Source organism: Sarcophilus harrisii, chromosome 3 (genome assembly GCF_902635505.1).
Source record: "Sarcophilus harrisii chromosome 3, mSarHar1.11, whole genome shotgun sequence".
NCBI lineage: Eukaryota > Metazoa > Chordata > Mammalia > Dasyuromorphia > Dasyuridae > Sarcophilus > Sarcophilus harrisii.
In genome coordinates this window covers 46,396,740-46,423,715 of record NC_045428.1, presented here as the reverse complement: position 1 = coordinate 46,423,715, position 26,976 = coordinate 46,396,740, and the positions used below count along the sequence as shown (strand labels likewise).

Here is a 26,976-nt window from a genome sequence, read left to right as displayed (position 1 = left end):
ACCACTGATTTAAAAGGGAATCTTCCAGGTCATCCATGTTCACTTTTTTAAAAGTAGAAACAGATCCAGAAAGATCAAGCGATTTGCCTAAGATTATATATGTAGAAGTCAATGCAGAACTATGATTTCAATCTAGGTTCACATCCAGCACTATATCTATTACTTCATGCTTCATGTACATTAATGTACATTTATCTTGTCTGTTTTTATTTCAGTAGGTCAAAAGATCAATAATGTCACACGAATAAACATTCTACTAGTCCAATTGCAAATCATCTCTGTCTTCATGAATTTTTTTCAGAAGCAGCTGCATCCAACAAAATGTGTTGCTTGATGGCAAAACGTCTACAGGTGAATTAGCCATGGAGACCAATAGTGGGCCATACTTGAAATTTGTCCATGCATAGAAAAGCTTAACATAAAGCCTAATTATGTAGGTACCTAATAAACGCATGTTCATTTGACTTGATTTGTGTTCCACAGGCACAGTTTTGGAAAACTTAAGAGTTCTTGCTACACCATAATTAGGTAGACTCTCAGGAGTCTAATCCAAGCTAAGATTTCAATTCCTTAGAAACACTCTGTACTCACATACTGGCATTTCTTTGAAATGTCAGTCACTTAATAAAGAAACATTTAATAAGTCCATATTATGTGTTAGGTGTATGTAAAGTTCTGAGTTTTCAAAGAAAGGTTAAAACAGTCCCTACCCTCAAAGAGATTATATTCTGATGAAGGAGAAAATATGTAAATAAATAGATAGAGATGAGATATATTTGTAATAGATGGGAGAAGACCACAGAGGGGTAGGCACTAATATTTGGGTGAAGGAGAATGAAAAAAGCCTCCTGCATGAGATGATATTTGATCTGAATCTTGAAAGAAACTAAAGAGATGATGTAGAAATGAAGAGGGCGAGCATTCCAGATTTGAATGATTTAAACTACTTAACACTTAAATTCAGCAACCTCCTGTATTTCTTAAATATAAGAGAAGCTCTATAATCTTTCCACAGATCAGATAACAAGGGGCAAAAAGTGACAATCCTAACTTTACTTAATAAAAACCACTTCTAGGGAAAATGATGGCAAGGAAATGTCAATTCTATATTGTCCCCAGACAATATCACGTATATGAAAAAGAAGCTCTTCCCATCAATATGGAAGCAAAAAAGGCTTAAAAAGGCAGAGGAATGGGACAGTTAAGTGACTCAGTGAATCTGGCCTCAGACACTTACTAGCTGTGTGATCTTGGGTAAGTCACTTAACCCTTTTGATGAAAGAAAGAAGAAGAAATCCCAACTTGTTTGAAAAAGCTATGACGCAAGAGGGGAAAATCTCCCATACCTGGAAATCTAGTTCCTGAATGGAGACTACCTTGTATGACTTTCGTATTAGTATTTTCCCCAAGCTGATTATGACCCTATAAACCTAAGCTCAGGGTGCTCTTCAACTCTGCTGAGTAGAAAATACCCCTTTATGGAAACCCAGATCAATTATTTCCAGGGTTCCTCAGTCATGCATGTAAAAGGCCAAGAGTACAAAGATCCCTTTAAAGAAAGTGATATAAATCTTTATTTTTCAAGTAGCTGAGTTTATAAGAAGTAATAATTGACAATAGCAACCTACACTTTATTTATTTATTGAAGATGAATTAAAATGGAATAATCCCAAATTAGCCAAATCTCTGATCGTAGAGAACAGCGCCTAAATTGCAAATTATTCTCAGTTTTCTAAAATCATACCTGATTCTTAAACATATTTAAAAAGCATTAACCATTTTAGTAAATATCTTTGAAATATTTCCAATATAAAAAAGTTATTAGTTGAAGAGCAGAATAAAACTCCTTATAATTTAAAACTCATTTTTGTAAAGGAGTATTTGACTTCCCAATTCTTAGACTAACCAGCTTTTCATCAAATAAAAAGATTACTCAAACTTTAAAAATAAATATCTGGAAGCATTTGAATATGACTTTTCTGTTGACAGACAACTTGCTATTTTTTTCTTTCTCCAAAAAGAAGTGGTTAAGATAATAAACATTAGAACAAATTAGTTTGGGCAGAAAGGGAGAAAGCTTCACATTATAATTTATTTTATTTAACAATAAAGACATTAAAATCATGGGATTTTATAGATCAAAAACTATATATAAAACATAATTTATATTATTTTAAAATAATGATACCAATAAATTGAAGACTAACTTTTAAAAGTTTTTTTAAAAAAATATATTTTATTAACTTAGTTGCTTTAATCGGGTTTCCTAAGTTAATAACAATTCCATACAAAGTTTTTACCAACAGCTATCATTAAATAAAACCAGAAGAAACTCTGCAGATAATTTTGGATATGGCTGATGTACTGATTAGTTTTGAATGCTGGATTAATGAGAGCTGATATTTATTGAAGTATTTATTATTTTAACTTATTTATAATTTTAACCCCCTCTTGCTCTCCAAGTAGTTGATAACAAATCCTGTCAATTCATATTCTGTAATTTTTCACACACCTTTCTTCTTTTGTTTGCTGACATCAATATGGTTTAAATTCTCATTATGTTGGGTCTATTATTTTGGTTTTATTTGGGGAATTCTGAATTCTTGCAATGATCTTCTAATTCACTGATCTTTACCTAGAATCATTTCCTTTATCCAATAAAGATCCCTAATACTGAATATCAGATTTGCCAACTTCATACTCCAACAACTTATGTGGTTCCCAGGTTGGCAATTATATTACAGTCATGTTTTTAGCCAGTCTGTGATAGCTTTCCACAATCTATTCTTTCTTCTTTGCCTCACAGTCCCTAACTCTATTTCATGCTTTAGCCCAATCAGTCTATACTTTTTTGCTGAACAAATTCTGTACTACAACTTTGATCATGTATTCCCTTTACCTAGACTATAATTCTTAGTCCTATAGTAACACATTTTATTTCCTACCATTGAAATCCTATCCAAACTTCAAGAGCCATTCAAATGCCATTTACCCCATAAATTCTATGAAGTCTTCTATCATAGTATTCTGCTTTACTTCTTAGACAGCTATTAAGTTGTACTTTGCATTATATTTATTTCTACAAATGCCTCATATTTCCTATTTGTAAGATTGTTCATCCTCTAACCTCCATCTCTTCCTCCTTCATCTCCTCTCCCTTTGTCTTGTGGCACTGATAGATCGGTTTGGGACTTATGTACTTGGAGTCAAGATCACCACAAAACTCCATGGCCAACGGTTTAGTGGCCACTCATACTGTGTCTTCTCATTTCTAACTCCCATTTATGTATTTTCTTAAACTCCTTCCATTCATTAAAATGTTAGCTGCTTAAGGGTAAAGACTGATTTTACTGCTTGTTGAACAGTTCCTAGTACATGGTGTTTAACAGATTATCTATCTACCTATCTATCTTTAGTGCATAATACAATATCTTACAGATAATAGGTACTAACTAAATGTTTATTGAATAAATGACACAAAATAGAGAAGGAATTACTAGATAACTTTTCATCTGAAAAATGAAAAATGGCTGGTGGAGGATAGAGGTCATATTATATTCAAATTTGCATCTCCCTCAGGGCTTAGTACAATGTCTTATATATACTAAGTACTAAATGCATTTTTGAATGAATGAGCAATTAATAGTGACAGTCTTCTTTCTAAAGATGCATTCACCCAAAAGCTTTGTTAATAGATTTACAGAATTTAAGATTTGGAAGAAATCATAGGAAAAATCATTCCTTTGAAGACTTATTATAAGAAGAAAATGATTGTCTCCTAAAGTAGCATATTCCTTCTGGAGAGCTCTAATTTCAGATCTTGCAAGAAGGTTCTCTTGATATCAAATCTAAATCTGTCTTTCTCTAGCTTCCATTCAATGGCCCTCTGAAGCCAAGTAAAACAAATTTAATTTGTCTTCCACATGACAGCCTTCAAATAACTAAAATAGCTGTTAAATTCCATACAATTTTCTTTCTTCCAAATTATAAATCTGTGTACACCAGTGGTTCTCATGATCCTGAAGCCATTTCACTATCCTGGTTGCCCTTCTGTAGATGCTATTTATATTATCAATGACCTATATAAAACCAAAATATATACAATACTATCAAAGTAGTCTAACCATGGTGTTTTGTTTCTCTCAATCTTGACACAATGTTTCTCTTAATATAGCTGAACATATCATTAGGATTTTTTCTGGCTATTTTATTATTGCTTATTCATTGAATTTGAAGTTCACTAAATATCCCAGATATTTTTCATATGAATGGCTATCTAGCCATTCTTCCTGAATCTGGTGTTTGTGACATTGATTTTTTGAATATTTTGTTAAGACTACATTTACTTCTATCAAATTCAATTTTATTTCAGTTACCAGTATATTTGAGCATACAAAAGTCTACAAGCTATACCTTTATATATGACATGAATACAAATGTAACCAGTAACTGGTCAACACATGATCTCTGTGAGGCATTAGGCTACACTTATTATTTTCAGCAATGGTCCACTTACTAACAAGATAAAAAAGAGACTATTTTCCTTTTCAAAAAAAAATAGTTCATATTCAATATTTACCAATATAAACATAAAATAAATTGTCTAAATGTCTATAAATTATTAAAAACAAAAAGGCATATTATGGACACTATCAATCATGGTTAATAATCTGCATAAGGTTAAATTGTGCAAAGGCAGATAAAATACCCAATACAAATAATCAAATTTGTCAAGGCATATCAATAATATGGTTGATTTGTTAACCTTTACATTCCAAGATTACATATAACAATCAAGATTTTTTTCATTAGTTGACTTTCTTTGTATTCTCAGTGCCCGGCACATATTAGGCATTGAAGTGCTTGCTGATTAATTTGTTGCTTCCATGGTCAAACCTAGTTTGGGAATGTAGCTTGGACACAATAACTGCATCAGATGAATCTGTATACTCAAAATAGAAGCCATGGGCTCTCAATTTGCCAAAATTAAATAAATTCCTTACCGGAATATCAAGATTTCAATTAGCCAACCTCATACATTCCCAAATCCCACTTTGTACTCTTTAGCCTAAATGCAGAGATCATTCCCCACAACTGAAATCCTTTATCACTCTGCTTATTGAAATTCTTGCATTTCTTTAAGTTTCAATTAGAATGTCACTTCCTTCATAATGTTTCCCCTGATATCAAAACCCTCTCCACAAACTGAGTAGGTTCACTCTTTCTTCAAATTTATTATATTCATATTTTAATTATTTGTAAATGAATCCCTCATTATATTATTGTAAGTTCTCTGTGAATATTGTCAATATTACACCTAACTCTGCAGCATTTGGCGTAGTACCTTGAAAATAGTATTTGATAAATGTCAAATACACTGATTAAGCACATGGTGGTTTTAAATTTCAAAGAGAATTGTCAGTGAGGATGATCTTTTGAGTAGGGGTCGAAGTGAACTTTACTAAATACCTGTTTTGCTCTATCAATATTTCCAATGTCTTTGGATTTGTCAGAACAACATCAGCATCAAGACTAAAATAATAATCACACTTGTCATCTTGACGACACAGATCCCTGAAATAAATAAAAATGTTGTCATCAGTTCTGCTATAGGACAGTTAACATTTCTAAATAACCAAGTTTTAGCATAATTTTCATAAATGCAATTAGCTTTCCATAAAATGTTCATTTTAAGTTAATTGAGATTGCCCATCAAAAATCTGAAAGAAAACGTCAACTTTCAGAATAGTTGCTATCGATTTTAGAAGACATATACTTTGTCTTTACAATTATTTAATAATAGTGTTTGTATTGTGCTTAGAGGATGAGAAGATACTTAACATGTTAGCTCCCAACAACTCTGGGAGGAAAGTGCTATTATTATCCCCATTTTACAGATAAGGAAACTGTGGTACATAGTAATTAAGTTATCTGCCCAGGTTACACAATTATTTAAATGTTGAAGACAGGATTGGAATTTGTGTCTTCCTGGCTACAATTCCCATGCTCTAATTACAAACAACCATTTCTGGATAAAGAATTTGTTTCAATCTTTCGCTGTGTGTCTGTTCTCTCTCTCTCTCTATCTCTCTCTCTCTCTATCTCTCTCTCTCTCTCTCTCTCTCTCTCTCTCTCTTTCTCTCTCTGTCATTAAAATATTACTGCTAGATATTATTGTTGATGAGGCAGCTAGGTAGCATAGTAATAGAGTGCTTGACTTGGAATGAGAGAGACTCATCTTAGGAATTGTGTGGCTCTAGGCAAGTCACTTAACCCTTTTGATCAGTTTCCCAGTAACTTTGCCAAGAAAAATCAAAATGGGATCACAAGGGGTTGGGCAGAACTTGAAATGACTGAACAATATTATTGTTATTATGTCATCCATATTCAGCTAAAATGTCACCTTAGTTCTGTATTTAACTCCAACTGTAATTAAAATACACAATCATATAACACTAACAAATGAAAGCTTGCTCCATGACTTTTTGAATGATTTGTTTTATGAACAAAAATGCTTTTAACTATACCCTTACAAAAATTATTTATGTTCACATAATATATAGTACCACCTAAGGAGAGATTAAGATGTTTCTTTTTCCCCAATATAAGTATAATTATTGCTTTAAATGTCCAACCTTTTATTAAAATTTAAAAATTTCATATGTAAAAATCATTCTAATACACCTCACAGAATATATTGAATATAACAATTCAGAACCATCATGAGGAATGAAAATTCTTGTACTTTAAAATGAGGCTTTCAGAACCTTATTGAAATGGAGAGGACCATTTCTCACTAGACTCACTGATCCCCATTCTCCAGTCAGAGTTTTTGTATAGACTTTATTACAATTTTCAGTTTCCTTCCTTGCTATCAGACTACCAAGTATTTCTTCCAGAGGCTATAGGTAAGCCTGCTTCCAGTATCTGTAATATTTTCTGCTCCTGTTTTCCTCTCTATGGTCATTTGTTATTTGTCCTTTGCTAAAGCTACGAAGTAAGGCAACAAAGTGTACAAAAATATATGTTAAGTTTAAAGGTAAACATATAGAAAGCAGCTTTCCTTTGAATTACATGTACATTAACTTTGGGATACCTTGAGCACTTGTACTGGCTCAAAAAATGTGTTTTTGATTGGTTGTTGGCTTTAATGTATAGAATTGAGGTTGTAGGATAAGTGAATATCAGTTAAAAAAGGAAGTACTACTTCATGTTTATGTCTGTGTAGAATTACATTTATTTTTAATGTTAGCAAATATATAATTTTTGCCTATTATATGCTGCAATTAAACTGCTGCCATATGAGTTTTCTATTGCTCATTCAAATCTACACATTTATTTTTAGAGTCTTAAAGGAAATAAAAAATAATGGCTTGCTTAAATTGATTAAATCTAACCTCCTTTTTAAAAAAAAAAACTTAAATGGACATCACCCATAGCCTTCTAAAATATAACCTATAATCCCATAATCCCATGGATGAATATTATTGTTAATACTTATTTCTGTTAAAAAGGCCATTTTAAAAGTTATTTGTTTACTTTTTTATATAAATAAATTGTAAAAATTGGAAAACATACATTCCCATATTTCTGGCTTCTGCTTGACTTAGATTTTCCTCCGGACCAACAATTTTTATATTCTTGATCACATCTTTAGCTTTTTCCCAAAATTCTTTGATGTGCTTTTCATGATAGACCTCCTGTAACATATTAATAAAATTCAGAATTAGATTTTATGTGTTTCTTTTATGGTAGACCTCCTGCAACATATTAATAAAATTTAGAATCAGAGAAAGTAACAAAAAAGAGGTGAAAGGCAATGAATGTGTTTTGAAATGCTATTTACACAACACTCCTTGCTCTGCAAAGGATTTTCATAACAAAATAAGATTAATTTAGTAAATATTGCATTTTACTATTGTTTGCTGTGAAGTATGCATTTAAGTATCATTTTTAAAAAGAAAGCATTTTTATGATGATCAATTCTGATGGACATGGTCCTCTTCAACAATGAGATGAACCAAATCAATTTCAATAGAGCAGTAATGAATTGAATCAGCTACACCCATTGAAAGAACTCTGGGAGATGACTATGAACCACTACATAGAATTCCCAATCCCTCTATTTTTGTCTGTCTGCATTTTTTATTTCCTTCACAGGCTAATTGTACAATATTTCAAAATCCAATTCTTTTTGTACAGCAAAATAACTGTATGGATATGTATACATACATTGTATTTAACTTATACTCTAAGATATTTAACATGTATTGATCAACCTGCCATCTGGGGGAAGGGGTGGGGGAAAGGAGGGGAAAGTTGGAACAAAAGGTCTTGCAACTATCAATGCTGAAAAATTACCCATGCATATATGTTGTAAATAAAAAGCTATAATAAAAATATATTTTAAAAAAAAACAAAAAAAAAACTTCCATTGTTCTAGTAATGGGATGAATATGTGTAGTCTTTTTTTCTTAACCTTGTTTGTGCAGGCATTTATAAAGTGCTTTTCCAAACGTAAAGCACTATATAAATGTTAGCTCTATCATATAATATAATATATAAAGCACTATATAAATGTTAGTTAATAACTATTGCAATTCATCCTATGTAAGTGTATATGCTGATACAGCTATACAGTCTGTCAAGACCTTTGCAGTTTTGTAGATGCTGTCAGATCTTGTATTCTACAGATACAGCCTATGAGAATACAGGTAATGACTAAAATGAAACATGAAAAATACACAAATGATACAAATAAAGAATTATGCAGAGTCTAAAAAAATATTTTTATATCATGAGCTTAGTAAGTAAAAAGAGGGAAATGCCATCAAAGTGCATTCTAGAACACATTCTAGAAGCATACTACAAAATGTCTAAGAAGTTGAAAATAAAAAATAAGTATAATATCATTATCCTCATCATACTGTGAGGCAATACTATTAGTTTTTTTTCTACTAGTAACCACCATTTGAAAATATATTTTATCATTAATACTTTGATGACAAACACAAATATTATTTGTAATGTGATATATTACCAACCATGTTAGTGGCCAATTATTATCAGTTTTATTGCAATGTGAAAGCTATTAAATGTATACTCCAAAAAATTTTTTTAAACTAACTCAGTCATGTGAAAATGGACATTTGTTTTGTAATAAGTGCATCCCAAATATTTTTTTAAATCATTTATAGTTCATTTCCTTTGTATTTCCTGAAGAGATGCAATCATATAGGCTATATTTTTATCCAGCTTGTAGACAGAGGAAGATAAAATTTTAAAATATAATAAATGCCACATTAGGCTATGTTAATGGCTCCTTCCATCAAGAATCCTGTCTCTGTGAAGGACACTAAGAAACCTTTTAGAAAGAGGATGTTTTCTTTCAGTTATGTCAATAGAAATGTTAAAGTTAGTATCCCAAGACTCTTCTAAACTCATAAATTGGTGTATCACTTGTAAAAATGTACTAATTAATGAATCCTTTCCCAGGCTGTACCACAATCTGAATATAAGTTTCAAAAGTTTACTAATCCTTGTATCCTGAAATTCTTTTTCAAACGTTAGGAGTCTTCCTTAATTTTGTTTCTCTAGAAGTCTATTGATATAATTCAAGTCCTTCCTATCCATGTCCATCATAGATTTACAAATGTTTATTATATTATTATTTAATCTTTGTCTTAGCAAAATGAAAAAAAAATCATTTTTCTCATGAATACCTTGATGATTTTAAAGCATAATTTCTTGTGTCTAAGCCATTTCTAACTATTCATTCTTCTGAGAACTGCCCAACCTCTCTCCAGTAGAATTCACCATCCAAATACTTACACTGTTATGAATGAATAATTTAAGAGCTTCTTTGGGGTAAGTCAGTGTCAACAACAGGTCTAGAAATCGAGGTAGGAAAGGAGTGGGCTGCTCAATGAAAACACCAACTGTTACTCTTGGATAGTCCTAGAAAAAAAATTAAATGAACCTTTATTTAAGTAGATCCCAGTTTAGGCTAAATTAAAGTATTCATTAGATAGATAGGAAAATGTTGTTCTGCAGTCTACTAGAATAAATAAAAAAGGAAGATGACAACATATCAAGAAATACATACACACACATACACACACACACATATATCTTCACTATGGAATGATCTGCAAAGTGTAGAAATCAGTACATGCTAATTCACTTTTTATTTTTGTTCTGATTAAGATTAATATTAGATGTTCAAATTAAGTCTTGACTTTTCCTTTTATACCAATAAAAAAAAATTGGGGATGGTGATGGAAGGGGTCGAGTCAGAGGGAGAGGAAATCATATTATTTGTACAATAAATTACTTATTTCTTTAAAGTAAAAACCTTCTACTTTAACAACAGAAAATTAGATCATAGAATGTTAAAAATTAAAGGAGTCAGAGACCATTTAATTTTAGTCCCTTGTTTAAAAAAAAAAAAGTGAATAAATTGAGGCTTTAGGAAGGTGAGTGGCTTATCCAAGATCACACAGATATAAAGTAGGAGCACTGAGATTGGCAACAAGCTTTTCGGACTTTATGCTGCTTCTCACTGAAAAAGAAACCACATTGGTGAAACTACAAATTCTTCTCAAGTAAATGAAAACACCTTATGTCATTGCATGTGCCTAACGCATTTAGGTTATCAAAACAATCTGTGTAATTAAATTGGCCACATTATTTAAAGGTGACTAGAATACTCCTCATGGCAAAAACTACATACATGCACACACACATATATACATATATACACATACTAGTGCTCCCACACCTAGGCCCAGAGAGAAAAAGAAAAAGAGAGACAAACACAAAAAGATAGAGAGAGAGATATGAATTCTTACTCTTAAGAGCTTTAAACCTGAAAAATAATTAAACAAATGACATAATCATTACCAAAAATAACCTTAAAAGCAAACTAAAAAGCTAGACAAATAAGGTTATCCTAAATAGGTATTTAAAAATTGACTTTAGTTGATGACAATAATAAAAATAAGATAACAATAACAATAATAACCACAATAACAATTAGTATTTATATAGTATTTTAAGATTTGCAAAAAGCTTTACAAATTTTATCTTCCTTTTATACTCATGATAATCCTGGGAGGTAGGTGCTATTATTATCTCCACTTTACAGATGGAGAAAGAGAGGCAGACCGAGATTAATTGATTTGTTCAAAACCTCACAGCTAGGAAATTTCTGAAGATAGAATAGAATTCAGGTCTTCCTGACTCAAAGCTAAAACTCTATAGACTATCTCAACTAGTTATATTAACTTTGAGACTATGATTTTAATGATTTAATAGTTTGTAACTTTCCAGTGTTATTTTTAAACCACTCTGAAATTATAGATTTTTTTTTTAAGAATTAAGGGCTTTTTATCTTGATAAAGTAGAAAGCAAGCAAGTTATTGTTGTGTGTTTTTTTTTTAATTCATATTTGACACATTTAAAATAAATGAGAATGAAACCAGTAGGAGCAGTAGCTCTTTTTTTATAAGGGTAGAACATTAAGTTCTGTACACCAAAAAAAATTTATTCTAAAACATCTCTTCATCATATCTCTATCCAAAAATATCCTGGCATTGTTTCTGAGTAAGAAATCATTTGCTGTTTTTAAAAATGGCTAAAATCTCTTATTTTCAAATGAAATATAACCCTATTCAGTAGCTCTTAATTATACATAAAACTTATTTTTATCTATCTTTAGACATTGGTAAGAATTTAAATTATTTACTCTTGGAATATTGACTTTATTACTAAATGTTGTTCTCTTGAATTATCCTTTACTGATGAGACCAGCAGTTTGTAGAACTGCATTCCTGTAAATTTCCATGACTTTAAGCCATTTCCACCATATACTCCTCATGGCAGCTGGTACTCTTCCAGGTCATCAAAGAGATTTGCTTGAAGCAAAATGTTACTATACTAAGTATTAAAAATTCTTCTCTCCCCTGAATCACCATAGTATTAGGTCTAAGGAAAAGCCTGTATGAATAAATAATATGGATTTCTAGAAGGTTGCAAAAAAATGTAACTAAATATTCATAGGGAAAATCTTTCTAAAAATCTACAATTAACATTTGATTTTAAAGTCTTAATTCGTAATTACACTTTCCCCCCTTTTTTTCCCTTAAATAATTATGACCAACTTGACAGCTAATTAAGACTTATTAAAGGAAATAGCCAAGCCCCTGCTGTATTTTGGGTATTTCAGCCAAACTTAAGCCGTGTCTCAGATGGAAAGAATAGTTAGACCTATAAGAAACTGACAACTTTAAGTTTAGGAAACCTATGTGAAAAATTAATTATTTCTTATATTTAATAACTAATTATTGAATCAAGAACAAAGTTTTTCCCTTTTCTACTTCCTCATCTACTTTCTCTTAAAAATTTACTAAGGCAAGATCTGATAAGACGTTAAAATAAATTCTAATATTAGGCTAATGAATGCATTCCTGTTTATTATATTTACTCAGGTCTGAAAAATGTTGATTCTCCCTTCTGATGAATAGGTTATATGAAAATTGCTAAGTCGCCTTAAATCAAGATTTGGATGATCCAAGTCATCTCCCCGAAGATCTTCAATTTAATACAGCCTAACCTCCAGTATAATACTCATTCTCTTGTTGGCTGGAGTTGATTTTCACCCTCAGTTGAGTTTTGACCTTTTTTTTAAAGATTTAAATTGGTCTCTTTAGCTGCAGCCTGTTTTTGTTGATTGCTTTCTAGATATAGTCTGATTTTAATTTATCTAGAAACTTGATCTCAGGATTTTTTAAATTGTCACACTCTATTGAAAAGATTGCATTTGGTGTTTTCCTATCCACCTTACTAGAGAGGTAGACCAGCATAGAGAATAGAGAGCTGATCTTGGAGTTCAGGAAGACTTGAGTCCATGTATGCAAATCATGTAATCTCTTAGGACCACAGGCAATTCTCTAAAGTTATAAGTTAGGTAATGATGGAGGGAGTTCCTCCACTTGAATTTCCCAATAGTGATGAATTCACAGGTTTGTAGGAACAACACCAGAAGGAGAAACACAAACAAACAAACACATAAATAAATAAGAATAAAAATCAACTTTTTATTTCCCTCCAATATATCAGTAAGCAATCACAATTCATAGTCCGGAAGTACAATGAATGTACCATTATACTTACTTTTAAAGTTGATAGGTCAATTACATCCAAATCACAAAGAGTACATCCATTTTCCTGTGTCCAAGCATTAGGGATATAATTTCCAAAATAGTTTAGTTGAATCTAGTAAACAAAAGGAAAAATCTCTTTAATAATAGAAAGTCTCATTCAACTGTTTTCTTGCAACCCAACACGCTTATTTTCAAAATCAGTTTGATAATTTTAAGGATTCCTTTTAAAAAAAAAAGCCAACCGTTATTCATGTCATCTGGTGTTACAAACTTTCATTTCAACACAAAATAAGATAAATATAGATAGAGTCAAAAAAGTCATCATGAATAGGAGTGTGTTCCTTCTTTATTTAAGAAACCATAAGTTACTGGAACAAAGTAGCAAGATAAAAGAGAGAAATGTAAGAGTTAGAAAGAGATGACATACAATATTCCTAATTCAGTTAATGAATGCCAAAAGTCTAGTAAATGACTACTTAGGACAGACTGGTTTTTACTATCAGGCTTTGAAGCAAATACAATCTCAAATAGTACCATATGACTAATCAGCCGTGTGCCATAACTTTGAAGGCAGATGAACAGTTTTAAATGTATGCCTGAGATACCAATTTCATGACAGGGACTTGCGTTATTATCCTCTTGGGGATTTTTCCAAGTCATTACATTGTTAGCTTATGGTAAATTGGTACCACCTGTCCAAGCACACCCTATTTTCACCAGGTTGTTGGATAGCAACTCAGCCAGTGAGCTTACAGGGATTAAAAGATGATACTTACAATCCCTAATTCTTCTTAGGTCTCAGATCAAGCATTATATATCTGAGGCCCTTCTTGCTACCTCCCAAATTTTAGAACTTCCTCCCCTGATATTATCGTATATGTACTGTGCATTCATTTTCTACATAAATATGTATGTTCATGTTGTTTCCACAGATAATATATAAAATTCCTTCCCTGCTAAAGGGCATGAAGTCAGCACTTAATAAATGAGTGTTATGATTTAACTTCAGATTCTCTGCCTTTAAAATCATACCTCCTTCCATTATATGATCCAGCTTTTCAAGTTGTATTTTATCATATGATATCAAGGCTGATTTTATCATAGGATCATAGATTTAGAACTGAAAAAAAAATCTTGAGGTCTAGTACAACACCATTCTCCCATTTTACAAGTAAAAAAATTGAGGTACAGAGGAAATAAATTACTTTTCCAAGGTTACACATGTGCTGTCAGAATGTAGATATGAAAGGACCTTGACAGGTTAGACTACTGAGCTGAATCTAAGGAGAAAGACTGAGGAAAATTATCAACTATTGTACTTTGGTACCAAAAAAAAAAATCACTTCTCAGGTATTAGATGGAGAAACAGCAGTTATTTTGAAAAGAATTTGGATATTTTAGTGAATGCAAGTTCAGTGAGTCAGCAGTATGTTATGTCAGCCAGAAAAAGCTAATGCATTCTTCGGCCACAGTAGGAGGAGGATCAATTCCAGGAACAGGGAGATGTTTAGTCTGTACTGTACCCAATACAATGCCCTTGTCAGACCTCACTGGCAGTAATACATTCAATTCTGGGAATCTTGGCTTAAAAATGGGGGCATTGATAGACAAGGAAGTATCCAAGAAAGGACCATCAGGATGGCAAGGAGACTTGAGTTCTTTCCATATCAGGATGTACTGAAGAAACTAGGGCTGTTTAGCCAATTGAAATTTGATGATAGGGTAACCAAAAGAATAACTATTCACTATAAATGGTAGGGTAGAATGGTTCATGAAGACTTTGTCTCAGTTTCTTTAGAAATCCATAAATGGGAATAATAATAAACACAAAACCTGTCTCCCAAGGTCAATACAAGACTCAAAAGAAGATAATGTAAAGAGAATACTTTGTAAATTTTATATAAATACTATATAAATATTGATTATTTCTCTTATATGTACATATGCATGTGTGCATACACACAAAACACATTCTTTATAGCTGTATATCCATACATAGGCATATTCATACATATGAACATCCAGCTACTAAATAGAAATTATTCTTTGGAAAGAAACACTACAGTGATGAATAATGCATTTCTCATTTCTGCAAGAACAAGGGAAATTCAAGAATTAGGCTCCTCTGACAGATAAGAAATAAGCAGTCATGAAATTCATTAGCCAAATGTCAAACTTAAAAAAAAATCTCCATCTACAGAACCACTATGATGTCCTTTAAGTGAACCATTACAATAAAAAATTACATCATTTTCACTACCAAATATCAAAGTGAACCTGAAACCATCACCTATTTATTAAAATTACAGGAAAATCTTATTCTACAATGAAAACCTTTTTTTTAAATTGTGGTTTATGAATTCTCTTGCTAAATTCTATTTGGTGCTGATGGAAACTTGGCCCCTGGAAAACTCACAATATCATCCTTCATTAATCTTTTTTTTTTTTTTTTGGTGGTAAAACAACTTTCATAAGAAGTAAATGAAGTTAAATATAAAAAGGACTCTAAGTAAACTTCTAAATATAAATTTGAGGATGATTCTAATACCTTAAATTCATCACGGGCCAATCCTTAATTCACATATTAAATTATTAGTAGCATCAAAACTCCTAGGATAATTTGTCCTTTCAAAAATTATTAAGGTAAGAAGGACTCACTTTATTTTTTAAAGGACACTTCATCTTTTTATAATCTGCTTTTCAACGTAATTCAATCATCAATTTTTTTATAATAAGAATGACATATAGCCTAAAACACTCCCTTTCCTGAATCTTTGATGCAATTCAAACAGTAGGATTTCCCCCCCCACCCTTCTACAGCATCTGTTTTCTCCATAAAACTTTCAGACAGTTATGCTGGCAACTATTAAAATGAGTAAAAACTGATTATGCCATTTAACAGTGGATCTGGGCAATCCCATTCTACTCAGCAGTGATGTTTTCACTGATCTTTCACAATCCCAATGAACTTGCCAAATATGATGTCATTTTCAATGGCAATCAAAATTCAGCCATGCTATTCCATTTGTTAAAGTCCCTTGGAAAACAAGTATAGACTCCTCAATCAAATTTCCAAGGTCACCATGACCTTAATACTTTGCATTATTTGATGATATATGTAGGAAATTAAAGTGCTTCTCTGATTTAATGTAAATGAAATTAATTTTAAAAAGAAATATTTCCTGAAAATGTGCATCTCTCCCCTCTTTACATAAATGGGAGAATATGGGTAAAAGACACTAAAGAGTGTCTTAATTGAGGTATTGCTTTGTTTTGTGAAACCCCCCCTCCATTTTCTTTTTTAATTATTTGTTAAAAGAGATAATTCTCTTGGTACTGGAATGAACACAATGTGAAGGAATAAATAAAATATTTTAATTTTAATTAATTTTAATTAAAAATTAATTATTATTAATTATTAATAATTAATATCAAATTAATTCATCTTATTAAAATAAGTAAATAAAATTATTATTAAAATTAAATGAAATAATTAAACATGATTTATTACATTATATTGCACTATTTAATTAAATTAAAATTTACATTTTAAAATAAATTATTTTCAAATACTTATATGACACTTTATTTGAGCATTTAGATTATATTCACTATACCTTCCTGTAGCTCAATTTCTGTGCAGCTCTGATGAGAATAAAATCTATTCCTAAATATCTCAAAAAGATGCTAACATATACATACTCTAATCTTGTCAGAAGAAAAGGAAGAGTAAAATCTGGGACATTAGAATTAGTAATAACTCATTAAGAAAGACAATTGTTTTAATGATTTAAAAAACACATAAGAACCTAAATCAGCTTTTAATGACAGGCATATTCCAAGGAGTTATCATAAACAGAAAATAGCTTCTCTTTTGTGGTCAATAACTTCTAGCTCAAGGATCCATGATTTCATTTATAAGGTTCTCCCTTCATATCAGAGGTCACAACCCCATATCTACCTCATCAATTTGCATAAATTGTTGAAAATGAAAAAAAAAATTTTCTCTGTAAGTCAATCTTCTGGTGATGAATCTTTCCAAACTTTAGCTGTCCTGAAAGCTTTCTAGCTTAAGGAAGGTCTGCCAAAGATTGGGGTCCATAGGGAGAATCTCTTAGAATGCAGAGCCACTCCCTCACATAATAAACCACTGGAGCAAGACTTTGATGGAGGCAGAGAACTTTCAGTTTTAATACAACAGCATGTATATCCAGAGTAATTTGGTGTACTATAGAAGGAAAAAAAAACAATTTGCATGTTGGCATTCCCTTTCAAAGCAACATAAGTATTCTTTTGTTTTGCAAAAATGGAGTATTAAAATTCATAGGGATCTTTTTTATCTTTTCATGGGAAAGACCATTTCTATCTACATCTACAAAGAAAACAGCTAATTTCTTCCTTCATGAACATGGAATAAAGGAACATGGAGAGTCCTAGGAATTCTCTCCTTCTCAAAGAAAAATAGTAGTCAAAATTAATAGTTAACCCAAGAGAAGATATGAGAAAAGGTACCTCCCTCCTTGAATTGTAGAAGTGGGGAGCTATCACTTATGCATCTGAAATGGTCAATGTAATATCCATGTTGAACTGTTTTGTTCCTAATTTTTAAAAATACTTATAACAAGCAATGGCTCTTTGAATACAGGGGAGAAGGATTATATTCAGAAGAAATGTGATACAAAAAATAACCAAAGTAAGATTCTAAAAATTTTAAATAGATAAGAGAATGAGTCAGTTACAGTTGGAAAAAAATACTAAACTAATGTTAATTTTGGCCCAATTTCCCATAAACACTACCAGACTCACTTACAAATATTTTCTAGTGAATTTAAAAATTCCTAATACATACTGAGTAGTTCCTTTTCTTTATTCCCTCTCCACAATGGAAAAATAACAGGCTTAGTAGTCAGGGGACATGAGCTAAAATTCTGGAATTATCTATGCATGGGAAAGTTGCTTAAAATTTTTGAGTTTCAATTTCCTCATCTGTAATATTGAGATAATTACTCTTGTACAATCTTGTAATGTTGGTATGACTATAGCTTGCAGTAGTTTGGAAATTTGAGCTATTGTTTTAATTATCTCAAGTAAGGATCAAAGACTGACTCTCTAGGAATTGAAATGAGATCTCCATGACAACTCAGTTTGAAGGACTTGGGTCAGATGTGAGTAACCCAATGACACATTAAAATCCTGGGCTACTTCAAGCATTTGAAATAGCCATTATTTCTGCTGCTGCTACTACTATTACTACTACTTCTACTGTTACTACTACTACTACTACTACTACTACTACTACTACTACTACTACTACTACTATTACTATTACTATTACTGTTTACAAATAGTTTTTAAAGTCATTTTGGCTTTGTTAAATTGCTAAATTATTGTGATTGAGTTGGGAGGTTGGGAAAATCCTAAGGGGAGGTTAAAAAATATGAATTAGAGAAGAGCATAGGAATGCAGATCATTTTTAATATAATGGTACCACTAGAAGATCATATTAGGATATGGAAACATGAAGTAAAAATAAACCAGACCTCGGAGTCCATTGATACATGCAACTCCTACATGTGGAAATTCCTTCATCGATGCAACTTCTCTGCCACTCGTAGTCTTAGACAGTCACCGAAAGCAATGCAAGGTTTCACATAGGAAATACATGGAAGAGATAACCCAGGTCTTTCTGATTCTAAAACCAGTTCTCTATCCCAACAACACTGCCTTTCACAGAAAGACTCCCACAGAAGGAGCAGAAAGATCAGAGGACAAAAAAAAAGGGAAACACCAAAACTTAGTGTAAATTATCATTTTGTCTAGAGCCCACTTGTTCCAGTCAAAACTTTATAACTTTATAAACTTTATAACCTTATAAATTTCCTTCCCCATCTATGCAAATTCAATCACTTTTTCTTTCCTTTGCATTTCATTTACTAAGGCCAAACTCTGTAGAACAAAGGAATAACTCACTCCACTTCATGGAGATTCAATCACTCTTGTCCAACTTGGAGGCGGAAAAGGAAGAGATGATCAGAATTACAACTTCAGGTAATGAGTGATGATTAACAGGAAGGGTAAAAGAATTGATAGAGTAGATACTAGAGTGAAATTTAGAGACAAATGAGTTCTGATTTCTGGTTAGAAGCCTGCTTTGACATTTCTTGGCACACATGAAAAACTAACAGTTTCCAGAATTGGAAAAATACAGTGGCACTATGCAGAACATATGAGTAGTCCCAGAGCTGGACTTGATTTTCCCTTGGCATCTAATTTTTGATTGAATTTCTGCATTCTTGTGGTTTGATATTCCTTATTTCTTCCCTTTTTCTTCTCTTATTTCTTTTTAATCTAGCAGTTAGTCCCTTTTTCAGAAGTTGTTAATAGCATCTATGAGCATGAGGGAAAGAAAACTTTTAAGAACCAGATGCTCCTCAGGTACCAACCGCAAACTGGCCTCCTCCAAATACCAAAGGCACTTTGGAAATCCACATTAAGACTTTCAAATCATCAGCTAATTCTGAGTTTTCTTGTAATATTAACTTAAGAAATTTGCTTCAATGAATTCAAGAATCCTTTAATTCTGATGTGTTGATACAGTTCATTCAACATACTTCAAGTCAGCATACACATTATTATTTCTAAGCATTCTAACTCTATATCTGGTATGCATGTCCTTCTCAACTCTACCTCTCAAAATACTCAATTCCTTCAAAGCACAGATCCTAGACAAAGTCTTTCCTGATCTTCTAATTATTAGTACTCCCCTTCCCCCATTTTGAAATTACAACTCCCACTAGTTGGTCTCCCTGGCATAGTTCTCTAGTCAGGTATCAAAGGGATGTTTCTTAAGTGAATATCTCCCTTCCTTAATAAACTCCAATAGTTCCCTATTACCTGCAGGATCAAATATAAAATTCTTTGTTTAGCATTCAAACCCCTCCATAACCTGCCTACCCCCTTTCCAGTGTTTTAATGCCTTATCCTTTCTCTGATAGACACACATACTCTATTCTAGTCATACTAGACTCTTTGCTGTTATTCAAACAGCAAATTCTAAATTCAAATACTGGACATTGTTATTGGCAGTCTCCTACTTTTGGAATATTCTTCCATCTTATTTCTATCCCCCAGTTTTTCTGGCCTCTTTTAAGTACCAGCTAAAATATTACCGTGTATATGAAGCTCTATCCCAATCCTTCTTAATTCTAGTACCTTCCCTCTGTTAATTATTTCCAATTGATGTTGTGTGTAGCATGTCTAGTTGTTGTTGCTTGTATGTTCCCCCCCTTCTTTCAATTTTGAGCTCCTTGAAAACAAGGGATGTCTTTTAACTCTTTCTAGGTAATAAGTGCTTATTAAATGTTTGCTTTTTGAATGACTGACCAACATTAATTTGGACAAATCCTTATTTACTTATCACTGTACATGTTTTATCTCTTAAAAAGAAAGTAGACTCTTTAGGATATGAATAGTTTCATTTTTGTATTTGTATTTCCATCATCTCCTAAAGTGTTTTACTGACAATTGGTACTTAATATTATTTGTGTAATTGTTCTTGTGCTGAATACTAGATGCTCTCTATATCCTCTCAACTGGGACCTCAATGATCCTAAACTTAGTAGGGAGGAAGATTATTATGTACTATAATATATCAACAAGCAGCAACACATAGGGAATTAAGCAATCAATCAATAGGACTTTATTGATTTCTGTGCCAAATGCTAGATATGCAAAGATAAAACCAAAATAGTCTGACTATCAATGTACTCAAGACTTTAATGATGGGGACAAAAGATAAAGTGTCCAAAAAGTCTTGGTGTATTTTTTAAACATTTAAAAAATAAGACTATTGGAAAAATCTTTGGGGAAGACTTAAACATAGTAAAGAACTATAAAGATAAGTAAATGTTATATTTTTAACTAATTTTCTATTAAAAGGTATCATGGTACAGAGAAATTCTGACATCTTAGGCAAGTTATTTATGATACCTGCTTCTTCACTTGTTACAGGTTACAATTGTTACATGTTAAATGTTTACAGTAGCTTCATGTAAGTCCAATTCCAGCACTTCTCATGGCATGATTAAGGGTGGCCCTGACCCAGTCTTGGCAAAGTCTATGCCATTGAAGCACAGACTCTGCAGGTTCCATCAGACTGGAAAGTCACCAACCATGGTCCTGGCAACAGAAGGAGTTTGCTGAGACCGGACTAGCTAAGTATGAGAAGCTCATTGCCAATAGGTGATGAAATATTTTGCCTTGGCAACCTGTGGAACTATGATACAAGGATATCTAGTAAGTTTAGTTTTAACTAATCAACTGAATCATACACATAATAACAATAATAATAACATGTAGAATTTAAAGTTTGGAGAATTCTTTGCATCTGATCCCATCAGATCAAAGAAAATTACTTTGGAACTTCAAGCATTAAGAACTCAAAACATACAACTGACAAGATATACAATTTTAGGAATCCAACAGATCTAAGTTAACACTTGCAACAAATTCAAGATTTGGTCATTCTCATTGCTGAAATGAGCTCTGAAAATTTTAAAGTGATATATAAATGTGAGTTGTTGTTGTTGTTGATGATGATGATGATGATGATGTCTTAAGTTTGAGAAGCATTACTCATGCAAGCACAGCTGAACAGCAGGGGGAAACAAGGAACCTTCCTTGTAACCAGTTCATAAAAGAATGATCTTAATCATTAAAAAGTAAAGACAGGAATACCTAGATGCAAATGTAATATCCCCTGTATAAAACTAATTTACACCTACAGGACAGTGCAGATGCACAATTATAACCATATAATGAGGTTGCATGGTAATAATCAATAAGCATTCATTAATTACCTAATATAGGTCAAGCATTATACTAGGTGCTAAATGTATAAAACCAAAAATAAAATAAAATAAAGCAAAATGAAATAAAAAATTCCCAATGGTCCCTGCCAACAAAAAAGTTCTATTGTAATTGGTGAGAGAAGTATGGGTATGTGTGCATGCACCTATGCATGTGTCCACAAATATATGTAGATATAGATTATATCTATGTAGGTATATGTGTGCATATGCATATAGATTGTGAGGGTATACATATACATGTATATATGTCTATACATACATATCTATATATACATAAGCAATAAATATAATTCTTTTGGGGGGGTAGAAAGACATTAATACCTGGAGCATCAGGGAAAGCTTCAGGAAGGTGACATCTGAGCTAAGCTTTGAAGGAAACTCAAGCTTCTCAAGAGGTGGAGGGGTGGAGGGGTGCAGAGGTAGAGAAAGGGCTTTTCAGACATGGAAGACAGCTTGTGTCAAGAAAATGAGCCAGAAAATAGAAAGACAGTCATGTATGAACAACAGAAAACAACCATTATGGCTGGATCAGGTAAGTGTGAGGAGGGGAGTTACATGTAATATAAACCTGGGAAAGTGAGCTGGAGTCGGGGTAAAAAGATTAAACAATAGGAGCTTGGGAAATTGGAAATGGTTTCCAGCAGAGAGAATAGAACAGAATGATGTCTGTGTCTCAAAGTATTGAGGCAAAGCTCAGTCACTAACAGAACCATGAGCTAATTGCAGCTGCCTGTGGGATTTCTACCTGTACCCTTGTAATCTCTAAGATTATTGTGACTCTGGGTCTCTATAGAATGTAATAAAAGTGACAGGCCATACAAGAACAGATCCTGGAACTAACTCTAATATTGGCAAATGTTTTATATACCATGCTATGGAAATGTAATTTTTCTTTTGGATAGAAGTAGGGAGAGAAGATGGTGTATATTCCTCTAGATCTCTATTTGCTTTAGTCCAACTATTAATGTAGAAACATTTTCTACTAATGCAGACCAGAGCTTCATTTGTAACTCTAGAGACTGCCCGAAAAGGTGAAATAATTTACTCATGAGTATATAGCTATAATACCTCAAACGCACTTCTTGGATACACAGCCCTAATATCCACTATGTCATACTGCCTCTTTATTATACATTATTATACATATATTACAAATCAATCATTATCAAAATACAATTCTAAATAAAGGCTTTGGATAGGTTCACTGACTTTAAAAAAAACTTTTTGGATATTTCTTAAAATAGGAGTATTTAAAGCCAGAAGGATAACAATGCAGTCATTATTTAATAAAATATTAAATCAGAGTTTGACATCAAGGAGCTATAAGTAGAAACCCCACATAGATGTGAATTAAACAAGTATCACTGCGGTGAATACAAACAGGAGCCAAATGATTCTGTACCAGTAAAACAAGCCATTTGGCTCCAAAGCATCCATAAACACAGGTCTTGTTAAATGACATTATAGTCATCTCTAATCTACCAATAAATCATATTATATGTACAAAAAAGTGACAAATACTCACTTTAGTTGGGCCATTGCCATTAATTACCACTGGTAATGTTTCATAAAAAGTATTTTTTGCTCTAGCTTTTCCATTTTCAAATTTCAAAAGAACTTCATCTGAGGGAGAGAAGAAAGATTTGAATGTAAGAGAAAACATATGTATTAACAATTACAAATGAGATCAGGCCTGGTTCTTTTCATTTATGCATTATTCCCTGTGATTAATTCTGCAAGTCACTATGGCAGGAATTCTCAAGCTTTGGGTTTCCTTTGGCCATCTGGTGAATCCATTCTCAGAAAGTTTATAAATGACCAAGATAAAACACATAAGATTCAAAATGAAACTAATATATTGAAATAGTTTTTAAAATATTAAAAAAAACAAATTTTAAAGACCCCAGAGGTTAACTACTCCTGCAGTATGGAATATAATAAAAACAAACAAACAAAACAAAACAAAAAAAATCTTCATTTATTAAATGACTCAAAGGAGCTAACCAAACTTCTTATTTAGCCTAATAAGAATCTTTTGACTTTTTTATTTTTGCTATTTCCTTTTCCCCTTGATTGTCTGATGAAGCTTATGGTCCCTATTTCAGAGTAACATTTTTAAATGATGCATAAAACAAACTTCATAGGAAGAGACCAATTCTAATGAAATATAGTTATCAAAATATCTTCACAATCAAATTTATAAACCCCAGGTCAATTTCCTCTTTGTTTAATGAACTCCAAACTCTAGTTACTTTTCTCAAAATAATGAAGAAATAGACAAAGCAATGGAAATCATTAGTGGGTTTACATTCATTCAATAACTAATTCATAAACATACCAATAGCTCCATTGAGGGCCTGAAAAATCCGGCACTTGTGATCCAATGTAATATTAAGAGCTTCCTAAAAATGGAAATAAAAAACATATTTAAGAGATGATAATATTATTGATGCTATCACATTAGCTTTATAAAATACACTTAAAATACATTTTTAAAGTAACAAATCAGATGGATTTATCTTAACAAGATCAATAAAATACTTGGAAAAACTTGAATAAAAAAATCTAGTTGTTAATTTAAAGCCACTCATTCAAGTTAATAAGCAATAGAGTTCTCATGATCTGTACCCATTCTATTAGTTTCTCAGCAAAACTCTGTTTCTATAATAATTTTCTGTTGTGGGAAAGAGGGAGCTGGAAGCTTTCAATTCAGTAGTGGAGGAAACTTTTAGCATGGAAATCATCTCCCAATACAGAGCACCAAATTTAACTCTAATCTACATTCTTTACGTTATCTAGGACCTAACTTCTCAACCTTTGGTTTGTTATCTTATATGGGATCTTATATGGGATCTAATAACTAAATGTGGGGGTCATGAAATTATGATTCATTATTAGTAAATGTTTGATTTGTATACCTATTTTATATACTTATATACCTTAGGGCACATAAAAATTTCTCAGGTGAAAAGGAGTCATGAATCTAAAAAGTTTAAGAAGCCCTGGTCTGGGATACTATGAGGTTAAATGACTGATCTATGGTCATATATTTAGTCTGAGAGAGACACAGTAATAGAAATAATTTGGATACATAAACTTAAATAAAATATGTAAAAACACTTGGCAAAACCTCAAAACACTATATAAATGCTAGCTATTCCTGTGGTCAAAGAAATTATTTGAACCCTGTCTAGTCTTTTATTCACTCTATCATTCTGTCTCTTGCACTACACAAATACATAGGTAGCTATCTGTGTTTTAGCTAAATATCTATATTCTGATTCAAAATTCAACAGTGAGACACTAATCACAAATTGTAGTGAGGTGGATAAAGCAAGTATTATTTTCTCTGTTTTTCTCCTTTTCAAGAGGTGGGGAATTGAGAGAAAAAAAAAAAAAAACAAGAGGTAAGAAAACCTGTTCAAATATAGCATAAGAAAGATAAAGCTAATCACCAGTTAAAATCAAAAAAGATATGGGCTACATTAATTAAGGAGTAGCATATAGAAAGAGACTTTCTGATCCCACTAGAGTCTGCCCTAGGTTAATCAAACACTTCTGGGTACCATGATTTCAGAAAAGCACCAAAAAAACAAGTCATGTTTAGAGAGGGGGGTTGAGGACAGTGAGGGCAGTGGAAACTGGTGTACAAAATGATGGAAATGAAAGGGTTCCATGGGTTTCTACAGACATCATGACAATCTTGAACCACGTTATGGGATATAATGTGAAAAACAATTAGACATTTTAACTTGGCCCAGAGAATAGAACTAGGAGTTAAGTGGAAAGTAAAGAGACATATATTTTGACTTTACATGAGGAAAAATTGCCCTAAGAGTCAGAACTGTCCAGAAGTAGATGAGTACCATTTGGCTGCCTTTGAAAATGACATGATAGAGAACCATTTGTGGAGGATGTTACAAAGAACATTTCTTCTTGAATATGACTAGATTTGACACCTCTCTGATATCCCTGCCAACTTTGGCATCTACAACATTCAAAGCTATTGAATAGGATAACACAGCTAATAAATGATAGACCTGGGACCTAGACCTTTCCCCACTAGATCATTTTGCCTTTCAGAGAAAACAGGTCCATCACTTATAAATCATTTGCCTTCTCACTAATCCCGTAACTCATTTTTTATTAAATGCATTTTCAGCAACAAAACATATTTGAATTATTTCCCAAGGACACTTAGTCACTATGATATCAATCGACTTCCATACTTAAAAAGGGTGATATCTTTCCAGCTACCAAAGAAAATACCTCAGGTTTGGGGGAAAAGGAAAACTGCAGTATTTGTAACTGACAGAAAAGGCTATTACTTACTCTTTTCAACGGGTCAATATAAATTTTAGTATAAAACAGTTGGTCATCGTCATTATCTTGAAGGTTCCATTGCTGAACGATGCGGTTTATATAGGGTGCGTATCCAACAAATCCTGCAATGGGAGAGAGAAGGTCCTAGAAAAAGTCTTAAGTTGTCATCTCTGAAAACAAATGTCCTTGGGTCCAAACGGTCTCAACTGGCAAGCACTTCCTAAGACTACCATATATATGACTCACCCCAGTCATGCTTTCACTTCAAACAGCCAGCTTCTCACTTTCCAGTCTATCAGTATAGGAACTGTCCCTTCTGCCTTGAATACATACTTTCAAATATAAAAATATAAGACAATCAATGCAGCCACTGTTACAAGAAAGGCTATGTCAGTCTCATTCTTTATGGATCCAGTAACAATCTCCATGACTTTTAAAACTAAGACAACATCGTGGACTAATCCCCATTAGAATGAAAAAAAGTGCCCTGAACATAATAAGTGCTAAATAAAATACTTTTACTTTATAGTATGATAGGATAACTATCTACCAAGGATCACCCTTTTCCTATAAGAGGAGTCAGGCTAATTTTCCCTCCTCAAAAGCCACAAAGCTATCCT

General features: G+C 32.3%; 1 protein-coding gene across 3 annotated transcripts in view; it reads right to left on the bottom strand.

The window, feature by feature from the left end:
- PLOD2 (procollagen-lysine,2-oxoglutarate 5-dioxygenase 2) overlaps positions 1–26,976 on the bottom strand; it is a 119,428-nt gene that overhangs the window by 21,100 nt on the left and 71,352 nt on the right. For all 3 annotated transcript variants that reach the window (XM_031957802.1, XM_012546500.3, XM_023500755.2), the window contains exons 5-11: positions 26,366–26,478; positions 24,372–24,435; positions 23,559–23,656; positions 13,174–13,275; positions 9,832–9,957; positions 7,579–7,700; positions 5,470–5,574 (exon numbers count right to left, since the gene is read on the bottom strand). In XM_031957802.1, the coding sequence (XP_031813662.1) occupies positions 5,470–5,574; positions 7,579–7,700; positions 9,832–9,957; positions 13,174–13,275; positions 23,559–23,656; positions 24,372–24,435; positions 26,366–26,478 (730 nt within the window). The remainder of the gene's footprint in view (positions 1–5,469; positions 5,575–7,578; positions 7,701–9,831; positions 9,958–13,173; positions 13,276–23,558; positions 23,657–24,371; positions 24,436–26,365; positions 26,479–26,976) is intronic.